The sequence below is a fragment of the Engystomops pustulosus genome, chromosome 1 (assembly GCF_040894005.1).
Source record: "Engystomops pustulosus chromosome 1, aEngPut4.maternal, whole genome shotgun sequence".
Classification (NCBI taxonomy): Eukaryota; Metazoa; Chordata; class Amphibia; order Anura; family Leptodactylidae; genus Engystomops; species Engystomops pustulosus.
Window position 1 is genome coordinate 93,060,080 of NC_092411.1, and position 21,300 is coordinate 93,081,379.

Here is a 21,300-nt window from a genome sequence, read left to right on the forward strand (position 1 = left end):
TAGCTTGAAACGTGAATCCATTTTATTTAATCACTTTAAACTAGTAGTTCCAGAATGTCTAGTGCAAAAATGGAGTGATGGAGTGACGACAGAGGGACGTGGGGACCCTCACCAATCCTGTGGATAGGGCCTAACTTGGTTTGTGGGACAACCCCCTTAAGCCTTTTAGGCTATCTGGTGGACTTTAATTTCTTTTCACAGGGGACGATTTATCAGAAGGGTCAGAGTGAAACTGTTTTAGTTACTCATGGCAACCAGAACAGTTTTGCTCTCAGACACATCTAATAAATCTCCCTTGTGTAAGTCTATGCTTCAGTGGAAGAATCTAATGGTACTGGTGATGCTTCATAATTTGCTACAATGAGTTGTGTTTCAGGAAACCCTTTGTCTTGCAGTAGCAGCAATTATGTAAGAGCAACGGTTGAAAAACAACATTGATGTATAAACCTGATCCCTTACAGAAAAAACACCAAGCAGGCAAGTCTTGTCTTTTGTTCTGTCTTCCAGACATCCAGAAAGTGATGAGTCACCGGAGCTCTTCAGTATAATGTACCAGGTCTTTACAGCCGGCTACTTAGGAATGTGCTATTTTACAGCTAATGTCGCAATAAAGTTAAAACTCAACTGTAGGTCACCTAATGACCTGTGTGTCAAGTCATCGTAACGCATGACAAAATCTACCATGGATCTGCAGTGGAACATGGAAATTCTGAGGAGGCCGTAGATTTCCCCCATAGATTCTCTTGCGGTTCTTACCCTCCATTTGACTACCGGCCGGGATTAATATTTTACTTATAGGTGGAAACCATATTAAGATAATGACAGCTTTGTTTTATACAGTAGCTGGCTATGTATCACTCTGAATTTACTTCTGTGAGTTCCCCCTGCGAGGGGCATATGTTGCGCCGTGACCTATTTTAAGGCACTTTTATGCTTTTGATTCAATAAGATTTTGTTGAAACTAAAATAATGACAGATTCTTTTTATTCACCCCAGAAGAAGAAAGTAACAAATGTGACAGGTTTTCCAGGAGGTTTTAAGAATAATAATATTATGCATAACAATTTGGTAACCAACCACAGCAGGCAGATCGATATTGTACGATCTGGCAGGAAGGTCCTCACTTTGTTTCATAATAAATTATTATGTTTTATGTCTATATATGTACCCCATCATTCTGAAATATGATGGTGTTATACTATATAAAGATTTATTATCATACATAATGCAAATTGCAGGGATGCACACAGGACACGGCGTTACCTGCAGCGACAAAGCAGACAGGTTTTTACCAAAACAAATCCACATGCTGCTGCTAAGCCTGCAGGTACTTTTATCGGTCCAGAAGATAAAATTCACATATCTTGACTTACAAGTTATTCAAGAAACACTATGCAGCTACATTATTACAGGATTGGAGAGAGCGTGTGGCACACCTACACCTACTGTCCAGTGAAAAGTGTCCGCAAAGTGTTTCTTGTTGAACTTGTAAGTCAAGATAAGTGAATTATAATTTATGCACTGATGCAGGTACACCAAGGACACAGTTTTTTAAATCTTACTGCAATTGTATAGATGAATATTGAGTACAGAATATTATGTGCAAAAACATTTCCTCTGCATCATATTTATCTACTAAGGTCGGCGGCACATGTGGCGTTTTGAACCCGTTTTTGGGCCTTTTTTAAGCAGTCCCTTAAAAAACGCATGCCTGAAGGGGTTAAATCGGCCCCAACACAGGTCCGTGTAGGTTTGGGTCTAAATGATATATAAAAGGCTGACGGCGTAAATCGCCACACATTACCCGCTGGCTATTTTACCGTGTCTGTGCTTAGAAGAAGATGCACTGTTATTCCTGCAAAACACAAAGCACCTGACTCCACTCCTGTGATGGCTTATGGATGTTTATATACATGTGTCAACAGGAGTACAAAGTGCAGTGTGAACACAGCCTTATTCATACAACCTTCTGGGCTCTAGGGAAAAAAATATTTCTAGCCAAACTCTTTATATTCCAGAGGAGTTGGTCTGAAGCATTATAAAACGTGGATGCTTTATTTAAGACCATATTGCTGCTGGTAAGGGGGAGATTTGTCAGTACTTTACCAACAATCACCCCGTCCCCACATTTTGGGAATGAGAATCCATACCCTCGTCCTGAGGTCCGCAGTATGTATGTCTAGGTGTCCTGGCCCTGTGGCTGTGCACAGCTCCTGCAGCTAATCCTGTGCCCCGGAAGATATTGCCCTCAGTGTCATTGCCTTGCAGTGGGAAGACTACACAGTACCGGAGCAGCAGCTGTGTACGGAGGTGAGAATACAGAGACCTGTACGTGTGTGCGCCCCCACATGCTAGAATAAACTACCACTGACCTCTTTATACAGGGAGCCCAGCGGCTGCTCTCCTGACTGTCCATCCTGAAACATGGCTTTCTATCCACAGGCTGCCCCCTCCCCCATTCTCCGCTAACTTTACACACAGCCCGTGCAAGTCTTCTCTCCCCACCAACTATTTCCTCTACAACGCCGCTCATTACCCGCTCATTAGCGCCATCAAGTGGTCACTGGTGGAATAGCACAGGGAAACGCGGCCAGCACTAACAGCAGAGCGGGGAGAGCGCCGCCTAGTGGGGAAGCAGCGGTTCCCGATGCATGGTCCTTAGTAAGGTCCTAAACTAGCATGGTACAGAGAAGCCACACAGGTAACTATGCCAGCATAGGGGAGCAATTATATGAGCGTGAAAAACACTCTCTATAAGTCTATGGGCACACATCATAAACAAAAGTAGTGCAAACTGCACCCTAACGTGCAGAGTTTGCCAGATTATTGCATACTGGTGCATGGTCTTCATTAATATGACGCACCCCAGTGTGCACCAACTTTTTTTTTTGGTAAAGCTTTAACATAGAGCGTGCGACAAAATTCAGTTAAGTTGCAGTAATAAATGTGGTGTACGGTCCGAATTGGCACCAGAACTCTGCATAAATTTGTGGCGCAACCATGACAAAATACTGGCACAAACACATAAATACATGTGCAAGCAGTTTGTATGTTCTTTTCGGTGCCAAGTCAGACAGAGAACTGTTTAATAATTGGGGGCCAGTGTGTTTTCCACTTATTCATTGTCATAGGGAAGATAGACCACAGTAATCAGTCTTTTTTCAAGAGCAAGAAAAACAGAGAAAACTGCTCAAAAACACACTTGAAAAACGGAAACACTGAGCTAACTCTGAGGGCCCATTCACTCGTTCCGCTAGCAATCAGTTCATAACGTGACGCTAGTGCACAGGGGGCCCGCCCTTTTCCCGGGAAACGCATATGCGATCGGCCTGAGCCCCGCCCCCTGTGGGATAGCGTCGCGTTATTAACGTGACACTAGCGGAACGTGTGAACGCGCCATAACAGAAAAAGTGAACTGTGAGGCCGCATTCACACGTTCATAATGGGGGAACATTTACTTATAAGGTCACTCAAGTTCACTGAAAGTGCATTGTCCGCCTATAATGCAGCGTGTGGCAATTCACTAAGATTGTGCGCCTGAAATCAAAAATGTATTGCTTTCCCGCACTGGCCTGACAGAATTCACCATCTTTTTTGTGGTGCACCAATAATATGGTGCGTGCGACACAGTTTGAAAGTTAAATACGGCGCTCGGTCCGAATCAGTCGGACCATCCAACGGCACGCCCCCTAATTTGTGTTGCATGGAAGCTGGCGCAGCTGCGCCACAAAGGGGTTGTTTTTGTGGAGCAGGTTAGTTTTTGCTAGGATTTATTAGCATTTTGGGGTTTTCAGACTCATGGACGTGGTCTATCTTTTCTATGGCAATTGATCAATAAATGCAGCTCTCAGTGCCAAATGCCACTTGACCTCCAACACTGTTGTTATTTTGCTGATCAATGGGCATAGGTCATCAATGTCCTATCTTGTAAAACCCTTTTTATGTTGGTGCCACTTTTAGAAAGCAGCATTCTGGTGTGGCATCGACCGCCGCCGGGATGCCATTGCCGTCTGTGGGGACGTTTATGCGGCCGCATGTACGTCCCCCCAGGCGGCCATGTGAATGAACCCTTACACTATCTATCTGAAAAAACAATCATGGTTTAGGTTTCCAAATACTGATACAAAATAATGATAAAACGCCATGTAATACTTGCCATAAGCAAGAACCGCTGCTGTTTCTTTATGTAACTCGTGTGTGTATAATAATAATTGAAGGGCAGCTTAATGTCACACTGATTTCTCCTTCAAAGTGTAATGTAAAGCAGGGGCAGTCCTGGGAAATGCCTCTCAAGCCGCTCTCATTGTATGTACTGCAAGGTGAAATTTTTATACTGATTCTCATTTCAAAAAAGCCTTGGGGACACAATAGAGCTCAAGCCCAAAATGGTCATCTGCTAACCAGGCTGATATATATTTGGCAGCATGGACCATACATTTCACTTCTTCAGTCCAGGACCAACCTACATATGAAGGACAGAGGCTTAGCACCAAGTTTCAGAGAGTTGTAATGCACACAAGATGCTAATCCCGCACAGCGCCAGAATGCCCTAATCTTTATGACCTGCCTGCCTGTAAGTGTCTTACAAGTAATGTGCCACTCATCATGTATTCAGTGTCCACGGTTTGCATTTAGGTTATGTGAACTGTTGAGAACTGATGAATCCTGCAATGATCAGGGCCAATGCATTAGTGACAGTGGGGCAGATTTACTTACCTGTCCCTGGGAGTTCCCCGAGGTACGTTCCCCAACAAGAATGCACAGCTACCGCAATTCACTAGGAGCATGTGCCCGATATCCTGCATCTGTCGCTTCCCCGATCAGGTCCGCCGGAGTTCACCTTCCTCTTCCCGGTGCATGTAAGTGCTTAATCTTGCAACACAAATTTAAAGATAAATTCTGCGGTTGGTCCGAATCCGTTGCATCATCCAACACCCCCCCCCCCCCCGAATTATGTTGTATGAAAGCCGGCGCAATGCGATTGCGTGCACCAAAAAACCTAAATCTATCCTTGTATGGTCTATGGCCCGCTTAGGTTAGACAACTAGCCTATTATACTACATTCAGTCCCCGACTTTAAGAACATCTACCATCATCTACTCTTCTTTTAATTTCACTCCCCCGTTTTGATACAAGTGCCTCCCATCCACAGTGCATAGAGCAGGTGACCAGGTGGGACTTGTATCGTCACAGGGGAGTGAATAAAGGATGAGTCACTCTGGGGCGATGTAGCCGGCACACCCCAGACTGATTACCCTAATTTATTGAATAATATGTCATCAATAGTGATATAAACATACAAGAGCATAATAATGCCAGTAACAGTGCAATTGCCTTGGGAGGCATATGCGTAACACAGATTATGGGTATTCCAACCAAACAAGTGAGCTGGATACAGATAACCAAACTGAGGATACAATAATTAGCACAAACAAGACCTAGGAATCAGACATTGCCCAGCAATGTAGGTAGTTGGAATATCAGCAAAAGATCAGATAACATAAACAGAACAGCGAACCAGTGGTTAGGAGAAGGGGAGAGCATAGACAGGGCTATTTCACTAATCGTGGGTGGAGAAACAGATTTCTATTTGCGTGGAATGACCATCTTAGCTGCTTGTAGGAGGTGTCTGGTCACTGATTTCTTGTAGGTAGATATAGTCATGTCAAACATGTAGAGGAGAGTTGCCTCTGGGGTGTTGGGGATCACACTGTATGGATCACTTGTATTACCATACACCAGTAGTGTCAGAGGCGAGGACAGTGCCACCAAATATGGGACATGGTGCCCCCAGTGGATCCACAATACCAGCACATGTCACGTACCTAAGGGAACCATTTATGCAAAAGGGAGGGTTCTCTATACCACCTAGTGAGAACTTTGTAACTGGTCTCCTGCTGTTTGGAAGCTATCACTGCACATTGAGATGAAGCATTTCATCCACTGGCCAGTATAGAAACTCTTTTCCAGCCAGACACAAACATGGGCCAATCACAGCTGACCAAAGTCAAAATCATTAATGTTAAGGGTCTGGACAGATCTGACCAGAGTTTTTATACTGACAACCTATCCTAAGACACACAAGAAGAGATATTACTTTATAGCCAATCTATAAAGGATTGAGAGCCAACAGTACAAGTCGACACATAGGAAACATAAAGTGGTCTGACTTACCCCAGAACATAATGTGGATCCATAGCTGAAGACTTAGTAACTAAAGAGCTGATACATCCTGGGAAATATGAACAGAAGTCTTCTTCTATCTGTCACCTTCGTACTGCAGTTATCAGTACTTACTTGGTAAGTTATAAAACATAGATAAAAAGTCACGGGTACAGCACTCTTCCTACAATTACGTAAAGAACGTCTGCCATGTACTGCATTTACTTTAAAATGAGGTAATAGCTACTCTAACCCACAAGAACATACAGTGTGCCATAGGTAAATATGGAGACGATCCGGTGAAGGTAGCGATGAGGCATTACAGGATTATAGAGAGAAAAATAAATCCTGTAAATGAAGCAGATAAAGGCCGCAAAAATAGACACTGAGAGAAATATTGCCAGGGAGAGCAAAAATAATCCAAAATTATTTTTCAAGTATATAAATGATAAGAAACTAAAAACAGAGAGTGTGGGTCCCCTTAGAAATAACATGGGGGTCATGGTGGAAGGAGATGAGGAAAGGGCCACTGAATGTCGCCTTCTCAACTGTCTTTACCCAGGAAAATCCCCTGGTGGAAGACACAATGAGGAATAATGTAAATTCTTTTTGGAATGTCAACAGTTTAACCCAGGAAGAGGTACGGCGCCGCCTCGCAACCACTAAGATAGATAAATCACCGGGGCCAGATGGCATACACCCCCGGGTTCTGCATGAACTATGTACTGTGATAGACAGACCGTTATTTTTAATATTTGAAGATTCACTGAGGACTGGTTATGTTCCACAGGACTGGCGCATAGCAAATGTGGTACCAATATACAAAAAAAGATCAAAAAGCGATCCTGGAAACTACAGACCCGTAAGTCTAACTTCTGTGGTGGGGAAAATATTTGAGGGGTTTGTTAGAGATGCTATCCTGGAGTATCTCACTGTGCACAACCTTATAACCCAGCGTCAGCATGGGTTTTTATGAGAGATCGGTCCTGTCAGACTAATCTGATTGGTTTCTACGAGGAGGTAAGTTCAAGACTGGATCTGGGGGACGCTGTGGATGTTGTATATCTGGACTTTTCAAAGGCATTTGACACCGTGCCACATAAAAGGTTGGTATATAAAATGAGACTGCTGGGAATAGGGGAAAATCTGTGTATTTGGGTAAGTGATTGGCTTAGTGATAGAAAACAGAGGGTCATCATTAATGGCATATTCTCAGATTGGGTTGACGTTACCAGTGGAGTGCCACAGGGGTCAGTATTGGGGCCACTTCTTTTTAATATTTTTATTAATGACCTTGTAGTGGGTTTACACAGTCAAGTTTCAATATTTGCAGATGATACTAAGCTGTGTAAAGTAATAAATACTGAGGTCGATAGTTTAGCATTACAGAGGGATTTATGGAAGCTTGAGGATTGGGCAGAGAAATGTTTGATGAGGTTTAATGTAGATAAATGTAAAGTTATGCACTTGGGCCATAATTAAACAAAAAGTTTAATTATGTTCTAAACAATCAATTACTTGGTAAAACTGGAGCTGGAAAGGACTTGGGGGTATTATTAGATGGTAAACATAATTTTAGTGACCAGAGCCAGGCGGCTGCTGCTAAAGAAAATTAAATTATGGGATGTATCAAGAGAGGAATAGATTCTCATGATAAAGACATAGTTTTGCCCTTATACAAATCCCTGGTCAGACCACACATGGAATATTGTGTACAGTTTTGGGCACCAGTATATAAAAAGGATATAGTAGAGCTGGAACGGGTGCAGAGGAGAGCAACCAGGATTATTAGGGGAATGGGGGGATTAGAATACACTGACAGATTACAAAATTTGGGATTATTCAGTTTAGAAAAAAGACGACTGAGGGGAGACCTCATTACAATGTACAAGTACCTGAACGGACAGTACAAGGATCTCTCCAAAGATCTTTTTATACCTAGGCCTGTGACCAGGACAAGGGGGCATCCTCTACGCCTAGAGGACAGGCGATTTTACCATCACCATAGACAAAGGTTCTTTACTGTAAGAGCAGTGAGACTATGGAACTCTCTGCAGCAGGAGGTTGTTATGGTGGACTCTATGTACATGTTCAAGAGAGGCCTGGATGCCTTTCTGGAGAGAAAAAATATCACGGGTTATGGGGATAAAACATTTATTTAATTCTTAAAGGTTGGACTTGATGGACTTGCGTCTTTTTTCAGCCTTATATACTATGATACAGATTTTAGGGTAAACTCTGTTTACATCACTGTTCTCGTCAGTAGACGCTATCACAGAACAGCCACGTGTACTGTATACCTACATGTTTACACATGTTCAGGCTTACATAATATGCTGTCCAGTACTCGTGTGAAAGTAGTCTCCATGGGACAATGAATAGATATGCAAGCTTTAATGTATGCTGCTCTGGGAACAATATGCAAATAAGGCTTTTGTAAAGAAGAAGGGATTTCTGGATAAATGCCCAGTGGGAATGGCTGCTTTTTACATCCCTCAAAATGTCCCTTTTTGCCGATTAAAGCACTTATTTGCATAAAAATAACAATTGGTACACGGTGGGCGAATTATTCCGGATCCTTCTCCCTGGATTAAAAGTTTTTTTTTTTTTAAATCATAAATCCAGAGATTTCAGACGAGAAGCTGACTAAATCTTTTCTAATGTTTAGGTATGTGTCAAGCAAGGTAACGCTGTGAGAAATATTGTGCAATGCAGGCAACACGCTGGAGAATATCAGAGCTTCTCTTTCCAGACGTCAAGGTCAATATGTTATTTTCGCACTTAAGGAAACAGGACACCCTGGTCACACACATGAAGTGTAGAACCGTGTGATTTATTTAAGATGTATTCTGACATTCACGTGTTGTGTTGGAAGCTGTTCTAGCTTGTTTTAGTATCATGGTGTTACCACAATGAACTCTGCTCCCGTTACTAAAATAAAGGTAAATAAGCTGAATAGGAAAAACACTAGCTGAGAGCTTTCTAAAATAATAGAAAAACCAAAGCACACATTAATATTTTCAATCTGTTCAGTTAGTTTTGCTATTATTTCGTAGAATATGTCTTTATTTTTGGCTAGTTTTAAAACTTCATATATAATATATACCTTATTATTATGTAACTAGGCAGGTTTGCTATTAGGAGATTTAGAAAGTGACCGTAAATTGTGGCTTCAAAGACAAAGGGTATTTTAGTGTTCTCTCCATATAAAAGCTGTTTTTAATATTGTAAATTAAATGTCCAACGCAAAAAAATGCAGTTTAATTCTACATGGTGTTAAAACACTATTTGCCTAGATGGGGCTTCAGAAGACAAGCCATTTGAGGACAATTCAAAGATAGAGCTAATCCCAGTATTTAATGACTTCAGCCGAATGCAGATGCCAGTATCGGGCTGCCCATTCTTGTGTGAAGGCCTTGGGTGAAAGAGGTTTTCCCACAAAGGACATTTATCATCTATCCACAGATAAAAAAAAATATGATTGCTGAGACCCCCAGTGCCCCCTAGGATGGGAGTCCATCTACATCCTTTACTTCAGGCAGCTTGGACGCTCTACCAGAGCTCTAATTGAACTCTTTGTTACAGCCATCATACATTTATCACCTAACCATATGAGACTGGCAATTGTCCAACTCCACAACCCACTTGATTACCTTGTATCTCTATCTACATGCCCATATAGATTGTAAGCTCTCATGGGTAGGGTCCTCCTGCCACTTTTTCCAGTTCCATGTAGTTTTGTATCTTTTGTACTTCTATTTGTCCTCTTCTTAATGTGATGTATGTGAACCTCTTATTTAATGTACAGCACAAAAGAATTAATGCTGCTCCATAAATTAATGATAACAATAACCACTTGGATGAACAGTGTGACCTTTTTATTATTTACATCAATCTATACACCAGAACATCATACAATGGGGCACATTTGATATGCAGAATATGCCAGAATTCTGACGTAAACTGCACATAAATACATGTGCTAACTAGTTGCATATGTATTTATGAAGTGTTGAATTAAAAGGCAAATGTGAAGGATTTCATCAACAATATAACTGCGCAAGTAGCAGATGTTCTTGGTAGTGCAGCTTCTGTTAAACAGAAGGAGAGCTAAATGTGGAAATGCAAGTAGTTACAACCCAACCAGTCAGTTAATGATGGCCTATAGCAGGGCTCAGACTGATTCCCCAGTCCTTGTTTCCTTGCCACTGTTGCAGTGTTGAGATAAATGTGGAAATACTTTCCAAGTGCCTTATTCCTCTAATCTATAGCAAAGGAGATTCATTACTGAGCATGTACATAAAGTGCAGCACTATTCATCTCAACTAAAAGGGGGCTCAGGCATGCACAAGCCACACCGACAGGCCACATGAAGCCTTTTAAATTATGAGTAACGATCCACACCCTGCTGACTGTCAGCGTCCAATGAGCATTTCCATAACTGAACCAACATAACTAATGGAAGTGTTTATTGGAGTAGGAGGTCGGATAGTGGTGAGTGCAGATATGAAGTCCTTACTGCTAGGGTGCTAGTTACTGATGCCGGCCCTTAAAGTTGAACAGTATGACAATTTTGCTCTTGGACCAATAAATGTTGCTGACCCCTGGCCTAAATCTTTAGATCAGGAATAAAACAGACATTTAAAAAATATTTATTATATGTTTGTGGAGTCAGTCCATTTCACCCGACTCCAACTCCACAACTCCGCCTCCACAGTCCTGACCTATACTAGGCATAAGCTAGCAAGATTTTAACCTGGGAAAACCTTTTAACATAAAAATAAAATGTAATCAAAAATACCAAGGAAAATTACAACTCGTCATACAATAAGCAGGCTCTCTGAAAGGAGTTAAAGTGAAGCTGTATTTAAACCAGAAGGTCATTCAGTACAAGTCTGTTTATGTTTTCAGATATGTAGAATTCTTTTTTTTCGTAGATAAGTCTTTTGTGTCCACAGAAAAGATCAACAGTTGCAGAGTTTACATTTAGTTTATATGTCACTGCAATGAATATGTCAATGAAGCCATAAACCACACCAATGTACTTTTAATGGAAATTGGCTTTTGAAATTGATTGAATGTTTCTGTTTATAGAGTTGTATGCACTGTACTTCCTTGTGACAGCATTTCATATTTCATGCCAGTTACTGGGAAGCACTAAAAAAATTCCAAAGGCAATGAAAAAAATGTATTTGCAGTATTTTAACATTTTGTTTAAAGAAGTTTTTTATTCACTTTGCCCTGTTAGGACACTAACAACTTTTTCATAGTTCAATCTACAGAGAGCTGTGTAAGGTGTCATTTTTTTGCAGGACGAGATGACGTCATACTTTTTGCCAACATTTTGGTGACTATATGACCTTTTGCCAACTTTTTATCAATTTTTTTTGTGTTGAATAATCACAAAAAAGTGGCAGAAATATCTGGTTTTATACAAAAAAAACTATATTGGGAATTTTGGGATGCGGCAATGTTTATGATTTTATTTGTTTCATTATTTTTATAGGAATTTTTAGTTTTTTTTTTTTTTTTTAAAAAATTCACCTTTTTTTTAAACTACTTTTTAGACCTCAGGGGTACTTTAACCATAGAGGTCTGATCGCTTTTTGTTGTTGTGTATGGGATATATGAAAATCCTGTACACACACTGAAGAAAGAATTTTGTGTAAATGAATTGTGAAGACAATAAAAATGTAATATTTTATTAAAGAAACATGTTCCAGTGTCCATCTTTATCCCCTACTTTACTAACACCTTTCTGAACAGGCCTAAAAAGGCTTTAATGATTGGGCATGTTTAACAAATTTTTATACTTATTGGTTTAAAGAGAACCTGTCATGCAAAATAACCCCCCTAAACTAAATATATTTTCATAAACTGCCATTAGAGAGCATTGCCTCTATCCCTTCATTGTCCCTCTACATGCCTGTAAACCTAAGCAATGAGGTCCTAAAGCTGTATGCAAATGACATGAGAAATGTCCAATGAAGCATTAGCATATTCAAGCTGTCCACTCTATTCATGAGTGGGAGGTACAGCCACACCCCCAGTGCTTGACTGACAGCCTGTATAATGATGTGAGGCTGTATAATGATGTGCTTCCTGGTGCTGGTGGCCACGCCCCCTGCAGCCTGTGTGTGCATGTGTGTGTGTTTAGGAGAGATACAGCAGCTCCAGGCAGTCATGTTATAGCAGAACATGTCAGATTCATGTGTAGCTGATGTCTGTGTCTCTCACCTGTATATTAGGAGGATGCAGCATGTCAGCAGATGCAGCACAGACACTAGCCATGCTTTACTATACATTACACACAGACATGAGCAGGGGGAGGAGAGGGGAGGGGGAACAGGGGTGACATCACTGCCTCTGACCATGTGACCAGCCTCATTTACATGATAAAAAATAGATGATTTTACAATGAATAATGTATGAAATAACTAGATAAAGGCTGGGATGGATCCTTGTGAGCTGCTCCAACAGGTAGTAGTGACAGGACTAGTGACACAGACCTGATGACAGGTGTCCTTTAAGGGCCATATCTTACTTTTTTTTGCAATATTGTAAAAAAAAAAAAAAATTTGATGCCGTAGGGATAGTTAAACATTTAAAAAAAAATGTTAAAGGGCAGTTATTTAATTTTAGGTGTTTTTGGAGGTTAAAGTTACAAAACTGGTTAAAATATTTTTTTCTTCAGTTTTCCCTAGTGTGTGACGGTCATTTTAATATAGAAATGTTTGGGGCAAATGGTGCTACTATGGGGATGCTTAGTATAGTGTTTAATTTTCTTTTTTTTCTAATTGTTTGATTTTCTTTAATTATTAATGTTTATTTTTAAAAATGTAGTAATATGTGATGTGTGTGTATGTGTGTTTTAGGTTTATATGTCCCCAGTGAGGTCATAAGACCCATGGTAGACATTTCCATATTTTTGTTTTTCTATTTTAGTTTTTACAGTTTTTTTTATTACTTACATTATTTAGTACAGCATGTAATTTATATTTAGATAAACATGCAGAATTAAACTTTTGAAATGCAAAGGTATAGCTTCGCCCCTGCTGAGACAAAATTTCAGGATAAAACATATCAGAAACCACAGGTTTTTTATGTCTGGTTGCTTAATTACTGGTTCCAATTCTGCAGCTATTCCAATGTGTGCGCAGTTAGCCTTAAGGAGATTAGGTGTGCCTAGGAATACTTGATCCTGACAATTGTTCCAACTGGGTTATAGTTTCTGATGTAAAGGTAACTTGAGGGCAGCTTCCCTAAAACTAAACTCAATTTCCTGAGATTGTAATGCAAACCTATGCTGTGAATGGCAGATCCACTCGTATGGCTGCAGCGTGTGGCTGTGCTCTTACATCACTACCCCAGGAAGTTGCGTTGAGCTAGTGTTTGTGAAGCTGTCCTTGGTCACCTTCACATCAAAAACTATAATCTTTGGTTATATATGAAATATAATTTTCTACTATTATTCATGACATCACTTGATCGAATACTTTGCTTACCTTATTGTGGTGGTCAATGGCTCTGTTTCTGGTAGTGAAGATAGTGATGGAGTTTGTGATCCACTACTAGTGAGACTACTTTTTCTTGTGTTCTTAAAGGAGCCAACGGAACACTCATCATCAGAAGAGTTGTCCTCAGAAGAACCTAGGATAAACCTTGAAAGAAGGGGTTTCCTTTCTTTTTTTTGCCTCTGTTCAGAAACACTTCCTTTAATGGGGGCGAATCTCAACTGTTTTTGATCTGGTTTTGCAGAAAGTGATGGAACAGCTGGTGGTAAAGCTGGACCCACATTTTGTGCGTCACTGGATGAGTTAGTTCCTATTTGTGTTTTGGGACCTTCTTCTGGTACTGATGGGCCAGAAGCTTCATCCTGCTGTAAAGTCTCTGTACCAAACTTGTCTGTATCCATGACTGTATCCACTGTATCAGAACATACTCTGCATTTTTTACACTGAAAGCCCCATGTTTTCCAAATGACCCACAATGCAGCTAGTAATGCAGATGTAGCCAATAGCACCATTCAGAAATCTAGAACAAAGAAACACATACATAATCCATATGGATAGTAAAGCTCCAAGTATAATACAATAATGTGTGTTACATGAGAGAATTATATTACTTACCTCATATTGCCAATTTAAGAAATAAAAGTATGTTAAAGAGGACCTGCCAGGGTGGTGTGGGACACTAAACTACCCATTGGGCCTTATGAACTGGTAGTTTAGTGTCCCAAATTGCCCTTTACCAAGTCCCTCCGTGGCCGCTATAAAACATATTTTTATGCTACCCAGAGATGAGTCTGATGAGACAGATCAGACTTATCTCTTGTAGCGCTTGCGTCTGTGAAGTTCTTCAATGAAATCGGAGCTGTACACCATGGCTTCATTGCGGAACTATAGCACATGCTCAGTGAGGCCGAGTGTAGCACGCCGGAGCACTGGATCAAGGTAAGTAAAAAAGTTTTTTAAATTTTACTAGCGCCCACATAGGGAATTGGTAAATGGGGCTTTGAGACACTAAACCACTCCATTAGACCTCTGGGTGGTTTAGTGTTCCAACTTGCCCTGGCAGGTCCTCTCTAAAGTAAAATTTTTATAAATTGAACCTGTCATATGCAATAAAAAATAAGCATACCTCTATTGCTGGAGCTTTCCTGCTTCTTATAAAATGACAGTATCAAGTGGTCAAGGCAGCCTCTAGACTTTCTGATTGCTAGCCACCTTTTCAATAGTCAAGCTGTCCCTTATCTATGTTCCCCTCTATGATAGGAGCATTAGGTTTTGGAAGCCAATATGACAATTAATAAATAACCTAAAAAGTGGGTGGTCACCGAGTATCAAAGATCATGAACCTGAACTTCTTTAACACTGTCCAGTCTCCATAGCAGTGTGATTCATTTATTGCACACGTTACTCACAATGAAGCAGATAGAAGGTGTAAATAATTTTATGTGATGTAATCTAGATGCACAAAAATTCCCTACAAAATCAGCAAGTGTGGGTCTATTACGCCCACTGTCTAGACTAATATTGCAGAATACATTATAAGAGCCCAGGTGCAATACCACACATAACCTGTAAAGTGATGAGGTGCTGTTTCTAGAAGATAGCCATGCATTCAATGCAGCCATGTATACAATATCTGTGAGTCCAATGATTCAAGGAAACAAGCAGACAAATGTCTTCCAATACACAAATACCAGAGATAAAGTCTAGACACATGATTTAACGTACTAACACTTTCACATGGTCCTGTCACACTACAAATGTGATAATTGTGAAAGGATCAAGAACTGAAGCAAAACTACATTACATAAAGTCGAGGGAAGACATGTCATTCCCAATGCTGCATATTTCCATTAACCGAATAATCGCTGCATTATTCAGAGTGGACTATCCGCATCCTGAATAAAACTGTTTGTACGAACTACATTTGTCACTGTGCTGAGAAGTTCTCATATAGTACATATGGCTTCTGATCATGCCGCAATGCATTCAGAATATGATAGAAGAAAAAGAATCGTGGGGTAGATTTATCACTGCTTCTATGCCAGTTTTCTGGCTAGTGCTTTTTTATGGTGACAGGTCTTTTTTAATAGATTGATCATTAAAAAAGTCTCCCTGAACTGATCTGTTGTCTTTTTTCTACTCCTTTTGCTGTAGCCTTGTACTTTCTGTTGAAAGATGGAAAGCATATTACCTAAATTCACCTAAGGATTATGTGAACAAGGTCTCACTCGGACTGTGCAAGACTGCTCTATGAAAGCGCTTTCACAATGATGCATAGTTTAAATTAAGATCCATTTGTTCAATTTTATTTAGTGAGAAGGATAATGCATTATTATTTATGAGGCCTATACAAATATAGAATAAGGCAGCACCATGTTGGTATCACCCCATAACAGGAGGTACATTTATGTTTTGGTACAAGAAGTCCATTTTCTATTTGTTCTGACAGGCAGACTCCCTTTCACTCTCTCCCTTTGCTCACATAGCATTTGGATCAACATTACAGAGGTAGTGCCAAAATGGGAACTTATTCCTGGGGACCCAACTGCTGGTAGTTCCAAATGAAGAACAGGTTGGCATGCTCAACTGGGCAAGGGGAAAGGTACCCTGCACCTTCTCCCAATTTCATCATCACATCGGTCTTTAGTTCCCTCAGCGCTGATGGCTGGGCTGCTAGTGCTGGGGTCATAATACCTGATGCGGTCAATCAGAGGCCTCAGTATTGTGCAAGTGACGTCAACGGGGCCCCTGCTTGGCTGATGCTGGATCCATGATAAGATCCGGAGCCAGAGGATCTGAAGATTGCTGGAGCACTAGATTCGGGAGCATACGGTTTTCCCAGAAAACATCTTTTAACGACATCTACCACCAGAATCAAGAATAATTAACAAAGCACATTGACATAGGTGTGTGCCCCCATCTGGTAGGATCTTCTCTTCTTCTAGCTTTTTATGTCCTGTTTTTTTTTATTTTAACAAAAAAAAGCCTTTACAAATTATGCAATTGAGTCTTAGTGGCTCCAGGCTCCATAGAAGTTAATGGAGCCTGAAGCCCCTGAGTTTCATTTGCAAAATTTTCTAACGCCTTTTAAAAAAAAAAAAAAACAGGGACATAAGAATCTAAAAGAAGAGCGGATCCTTCGAGAGGGAGCACACACCAGTATGTCAGTGTGCTTGCTTTACAATCCTTCATCCTGGTGGTATTTGTCTTGTATGTCTTTTAAGATGGTCCCATGGAAGAGACTGAGGTTTCAGTCAAGCATACGCATCTGCACTACATATGCTATGGGTATCTACAGGCACTACTCATCAGCCTATGCATTGTAATTGTTGTACTTTTTCATACAATGGAAACTATGGAAGAATCATTTTGGCCCTACCTATATAACACTTTGTCCCTTAAAAATAAGGTGGAGAACAGTCATATTAGGATCGGCTCTCCAATTGTCCAGGTGCATCATTAAAGCCAGGTGGGCTCAGAGCGACCATGTGACTCATTTGAAAAGATGTTCAAAAGTTCCCAAAATATCAAAGTACATCAGCGGTATTCCCACGAGGACTAAATCCTTTTGGTTTCCTTTTCCATAGTCCACAGGAATCCTGTTCTCAAGAATGTTATCCACTGTTAAATGGAGCACTTAACCCATTAGTGAGAACAGGACCCCTTTTCTTTGCCGGTGGTCAGTTTTTCAAGGTCAATGGGTGTTCCATCATTCAGACCCTCCTAAATCAGCTTGTTATCCCCTATAGTGTGGAAACATTTTTAAATATACACTAACTATATAACTTTCTTTATACTGCAGTTTTCTATTGCACGTAGGTTTTGATAGAATCCACAAATGTAGACATAAATGGTCTCCTAATGGGGACAGCAGCCCCTGACCAGATGAGGTCTCTCAAGCTGCAGAATAAGTCTAATAGAGGAAGTGGCACTGAAAGTGTTTAATTGACCTACTGTACTAGACTGAATTTAACATACAGCCATATAGTAACAATAGTGTCCGACAGTTACATGCACAAGACATGAACTCCAAAGCAAAAACTGATGATGCTTGTACAGAGCTGAAGGACCACTGTGACATTACAGTCATGACCATAAGTTATGAGAATGATACAAATGTTATTTTTTACAAAGTCTACCGCATCAGGTTTTATAATACAATTTGCATATACTCCAGAATATGCAAAACTTTCTAGGAAATATTTGCCTAGAAAATGAACTTTTCCCACAAAACACATTTCAACTTCATTGCAGGCCTGCCTTAAAAGGAGCAGCTAACATTGTTTCAGTGATTGCTCCAGTAACACAGGTGTGGGTGTTGATGAGGACAGGGCTGGAGATCAATCTGTCATTATTAAGTAAGAATCCCATCACTGGACACTTTAAAAGGAGGCTGGTGCTTGGCATCATTGTTTCTCTTCTGTTAACCATGGTTATCTCCAAAGAAACATGTGCAGTCATCATTGCACTGCACAAAACTGGCCTAACAGGGAAGAGTATCGAAGCTAGAAAGATTGCACCTCAGTCAACAATCTATTGCATCATCAAGGAATTCAAGGAGAGAGGTTCCATTGTTGCCAAAAAGGCTCCAGGGCGCCCAAGAAGGACCAGCAAGCGCCAGGACCGTCTCTTAAAAGTGTTTCAGCTTCGGGATTGGGCTACCAGCAGTGCAGAGCTTGCTCAGGAATGGCAGCAGGAAGGTGTGAGTGCATCTGCATGCACTGTGAGGAGGAGACTCTTGGAGCAAAAGTCATTTTCTCTGATGAATCCTCTTTCCCAGGGGTCAGGAACCTTTTTGGCTGAGAGAGCCATGAACGCCACATATTTTAAAATGTTATACCATAAGAGCCGTACCATATGCACATGACCCCCCCAGTAGATAGATAGTCCCAGTGTCACGGGTTCCCTTGCGCTCTAGGTCTCGGATCGCAGGCACACCTGTGCCCCTCTCCAGGGGCGGCGCCCCTTTCCGAGCTCACTCAACTCACCACTTTCCGGCTCCCGTCCCGTCCCGGCTGGCCAGCCTGCGTGCGACGGCACCTGCAGATTTAGAGGGCCAGTGTGCCACTGATTGGCGCTGCCCACTTCCCGGGTTCCTATAAAGACTGGCAGCTCCCAGCATTCCCCGTCCGATCTTAGTGCTTTATGCCTATAAGGAAGCTTTCCACAGTGTTTCCTTCCCAAGTGTTTACCTCCCATTGTGACCCCGGACCTGTTCCTGATTCTGTTCCTTTGCTGCCAGTCCCGATCTCTTGCTCCGTCCCGACCTCCCATCATTGCCGCCTGACTTGAGCGTCTGCCTGTTCCTGACCACAAGACTGCCTAGTGATCCTGAACCTCAACCCTGGCTGCCACAAAGGACGTAGGCAGCGGTAACATTTGCTTCCTTTGTCAAGTGATCAGTCTAAGAGACACACAGCAGCCATCACTATTTATTAAAGATCTGTCTAAGAGCCAGATGCAGCCAACAGAAGAGCCATATCTGGCTCCCGAGCCATAGGTTCCCTACCCCTGCTCTTTCCGATTGTTTGGAACATCTGGAAAACAGCTTGTTCGGAGAAGACAAGGTGAGCGATACCACCAGTCTTGTCTCATGCCAACTGTAAAGCATCCTGCAACCATTCATGTGTGGGGTTGCTTCTCAGCCAAGGGAATCGACTTTCTCACAGTCTAGCCCAAAACCACATCCATGAATAAAGAATGGTACCAGAATGTCCTCCAAGAGCAACTTCTCCCAACTGTCCAAGAGCAGTTTGGTGATCAACAATGCCTTTTCCAGCATGATGGAGCACCTTGCCATAAAGTTGGGTCCATGGCCTGGAAACTCCCCAGATCTTAATCCCATTGAGAACATGTGGTCAATCATCAAGAGACGGGTGGACAAACAAAAACCAACAAATTATGACAAAATGCAAGCATTGATTGTGCAAGAATGGACGGCTATCAGTCAGGATTCGGTCCAGAAGTTGATTGAGAGCTGCCAGGGAGAATTGCAAAGGTCCTGAAGAAGAAGGGTCAACACTGCAAATATTGACTTGCTGCATTAACTCATTCTAACTGTCAATAAAAGCTTTTGTTACTCATAATATGATTGCACTTGTATTTCTGCATGTGATAAAAACATCTGACAAACACACATAAAAACCAGAGGGCAACAGATCATGTGAAAATATAATATTTGTGTCATTCTCAAAACTTATAGCCATGACTGTATATTCACATGACCATTAGCAGAGGTCCTATGTTAGTAGATTCTTCAGGTAAACCACAAAAGCAGTCAGATGAGTGTGGAAAGCTCTCCCCCCAGCATCATACAACCTCAGCTCTTTAAAGTTGGAGTCCTGCCATCCTGGGAGAGCTGGTACTGATCAAGGTGTTGTTGCCAGAGCTGGTATTACAATAAAAATCCTATTACATATTGAAAATTGTTGAGGATCAGCTTCTTTATGTAACTAATTGGGGACGCCTAAAAGTTCCAAAATATTCTCACTGTCTTGGAACTATACAGAAGGCGAGGCCCAGCAATTGTGCCAAGTTCTGAAAACAAAACAAGCTGGGCAGGACTACAGTACCCAGCCAGGAATCGTTTGCCTCCAGGCTCTCCGTTCTCTTCCTCAATTTCCAAAATCCAGGCCTCTCTTTGAGCAAGTGGGATTATGTGTGCTAAAGGTCATCCTGCCACATAGCTGCTCTGTACTGGTGTGGCCTCTCCTGTGAGGGAAGGGGCACATAATAAAAGTAAATAGGGAACTAGAGGCTGATGTGAAGGGTTAATAGAGCACATGCAGAGCCCTGGTCAGACAGGTACACAGGGGATGTGTCATCAATGCCATGTGCTGAGCCCATGATAATACATACACAAGTATACATACACAATGCTATAAGCAGTCTCTGACCACTACACATCTTACCATCCATCCCCGTGTTGTCACTTGTTGTCAGCTCCTGTTCTGTATGGACACATAGCCCAGGCAGCGCTAACTGACAGCAGCCGGCTCCGCCCACCAGCCTCCAGCGTCACAGGGGAGGCGGGGCTACGCCGTGTTACCATCAACACACGGCCACTACAGGAACGCGCTCCGGGCGCTAGAGGGGCTTCTCCTCTCTGATACAACTTTATGGGGACGTACAGCCATTTTGGGGAGGCAGAAGGCAGCAGCTTATTTCTGGTCTATGAGAAAATGGCCGCATTTTCACGCAAACTGCAGACATTCAGATGATGGAAAGCTTTACTGTATCACATTACACTGCACTTTATATACAAGACTGCTGTCAGTGTGGAGGGAATGAGCAGATCACAGTATGACCCTATATAGTAACCTGCAGAGATTACTGGCTCAGATGTGTATGATGCACATCTATGGTAAAGACCTAAATGCCCCCTAGTGGACAGGTCTTGAACAGACATGGGGGGAAGGGGGGGGAGATTTATCAAAAGTATCTTAGAGCAGAACTGTTCTAGTTGCCTATGGCAACCAATCAGAGCTCAGCTTTCATTCTCCCACAGCCTTTTATAAAATTAAAACTGAGCTCTGATTGGCTTCTATTGGAAACTAGAACAGTTTTACCTTAGAAACTTGATGATAAATCCCCCTTCATATGTGTAGCTACTATCAATCACTGG

At 41.6% G+C, this 21,300-nt stretch overlaps 1 protein-coding gene and 1 long non-coding RNA gene across 7 annotated transcripts in view; one reads left to right on the forward strand and one right to left on the reverse strand.

Annotated features, from left to right (window-relative positions):
- The window catches only part of ACACB (acetyl-CoA carboxylase beta), a 68,059-nt gene extending 47,347 nt beyond the window's left edge, over positions 1–20,712 (reverse strand). For 2 of the 6 annotated variants that reach the window (XM_072147496.1, XM_072147479.1), the window contains exons 1-2: positions 20,588–20,712; positions 13,668–14,196 (exon numbers count right to left, since the gene is read on the reverse strand). In XM_072147496.1, the coding sequence (XP_072003597.1) occupies positions 13,668–14,188 (521 nt within the window). In that variant the 5' untranslated portion in view covers positions 14,189–14,196; positions 20,588–20,712. Of the gene's footprint in view, positions 1–2,150; positions 2,305–2,372; positions 2,524–6,174; positions 6,257–13,667; positions 14,197–14,802; positions 14,822–20,587 lie in introns of those variants that run through there. The other 4 variants (XM_072147487.1, XM_072147511.1, XM_072147502.1 and 1 more) reach the window with 4 other exon arrangements.
- Positions 2,107–9,748, forward strand: LOC140127168 (uncharacterized). Its single transcript, XR_011854960.1, has 3 exons — positions 2,107–2,310; positions 8,831–8,922; positions 9,459–9,748. It is a non-coding gene; the product is annotated as an uncharacterized lncRNA (long non-coding RNA).
- Positions 20,713–21,300: the final 588 nt, after the last annotated feature.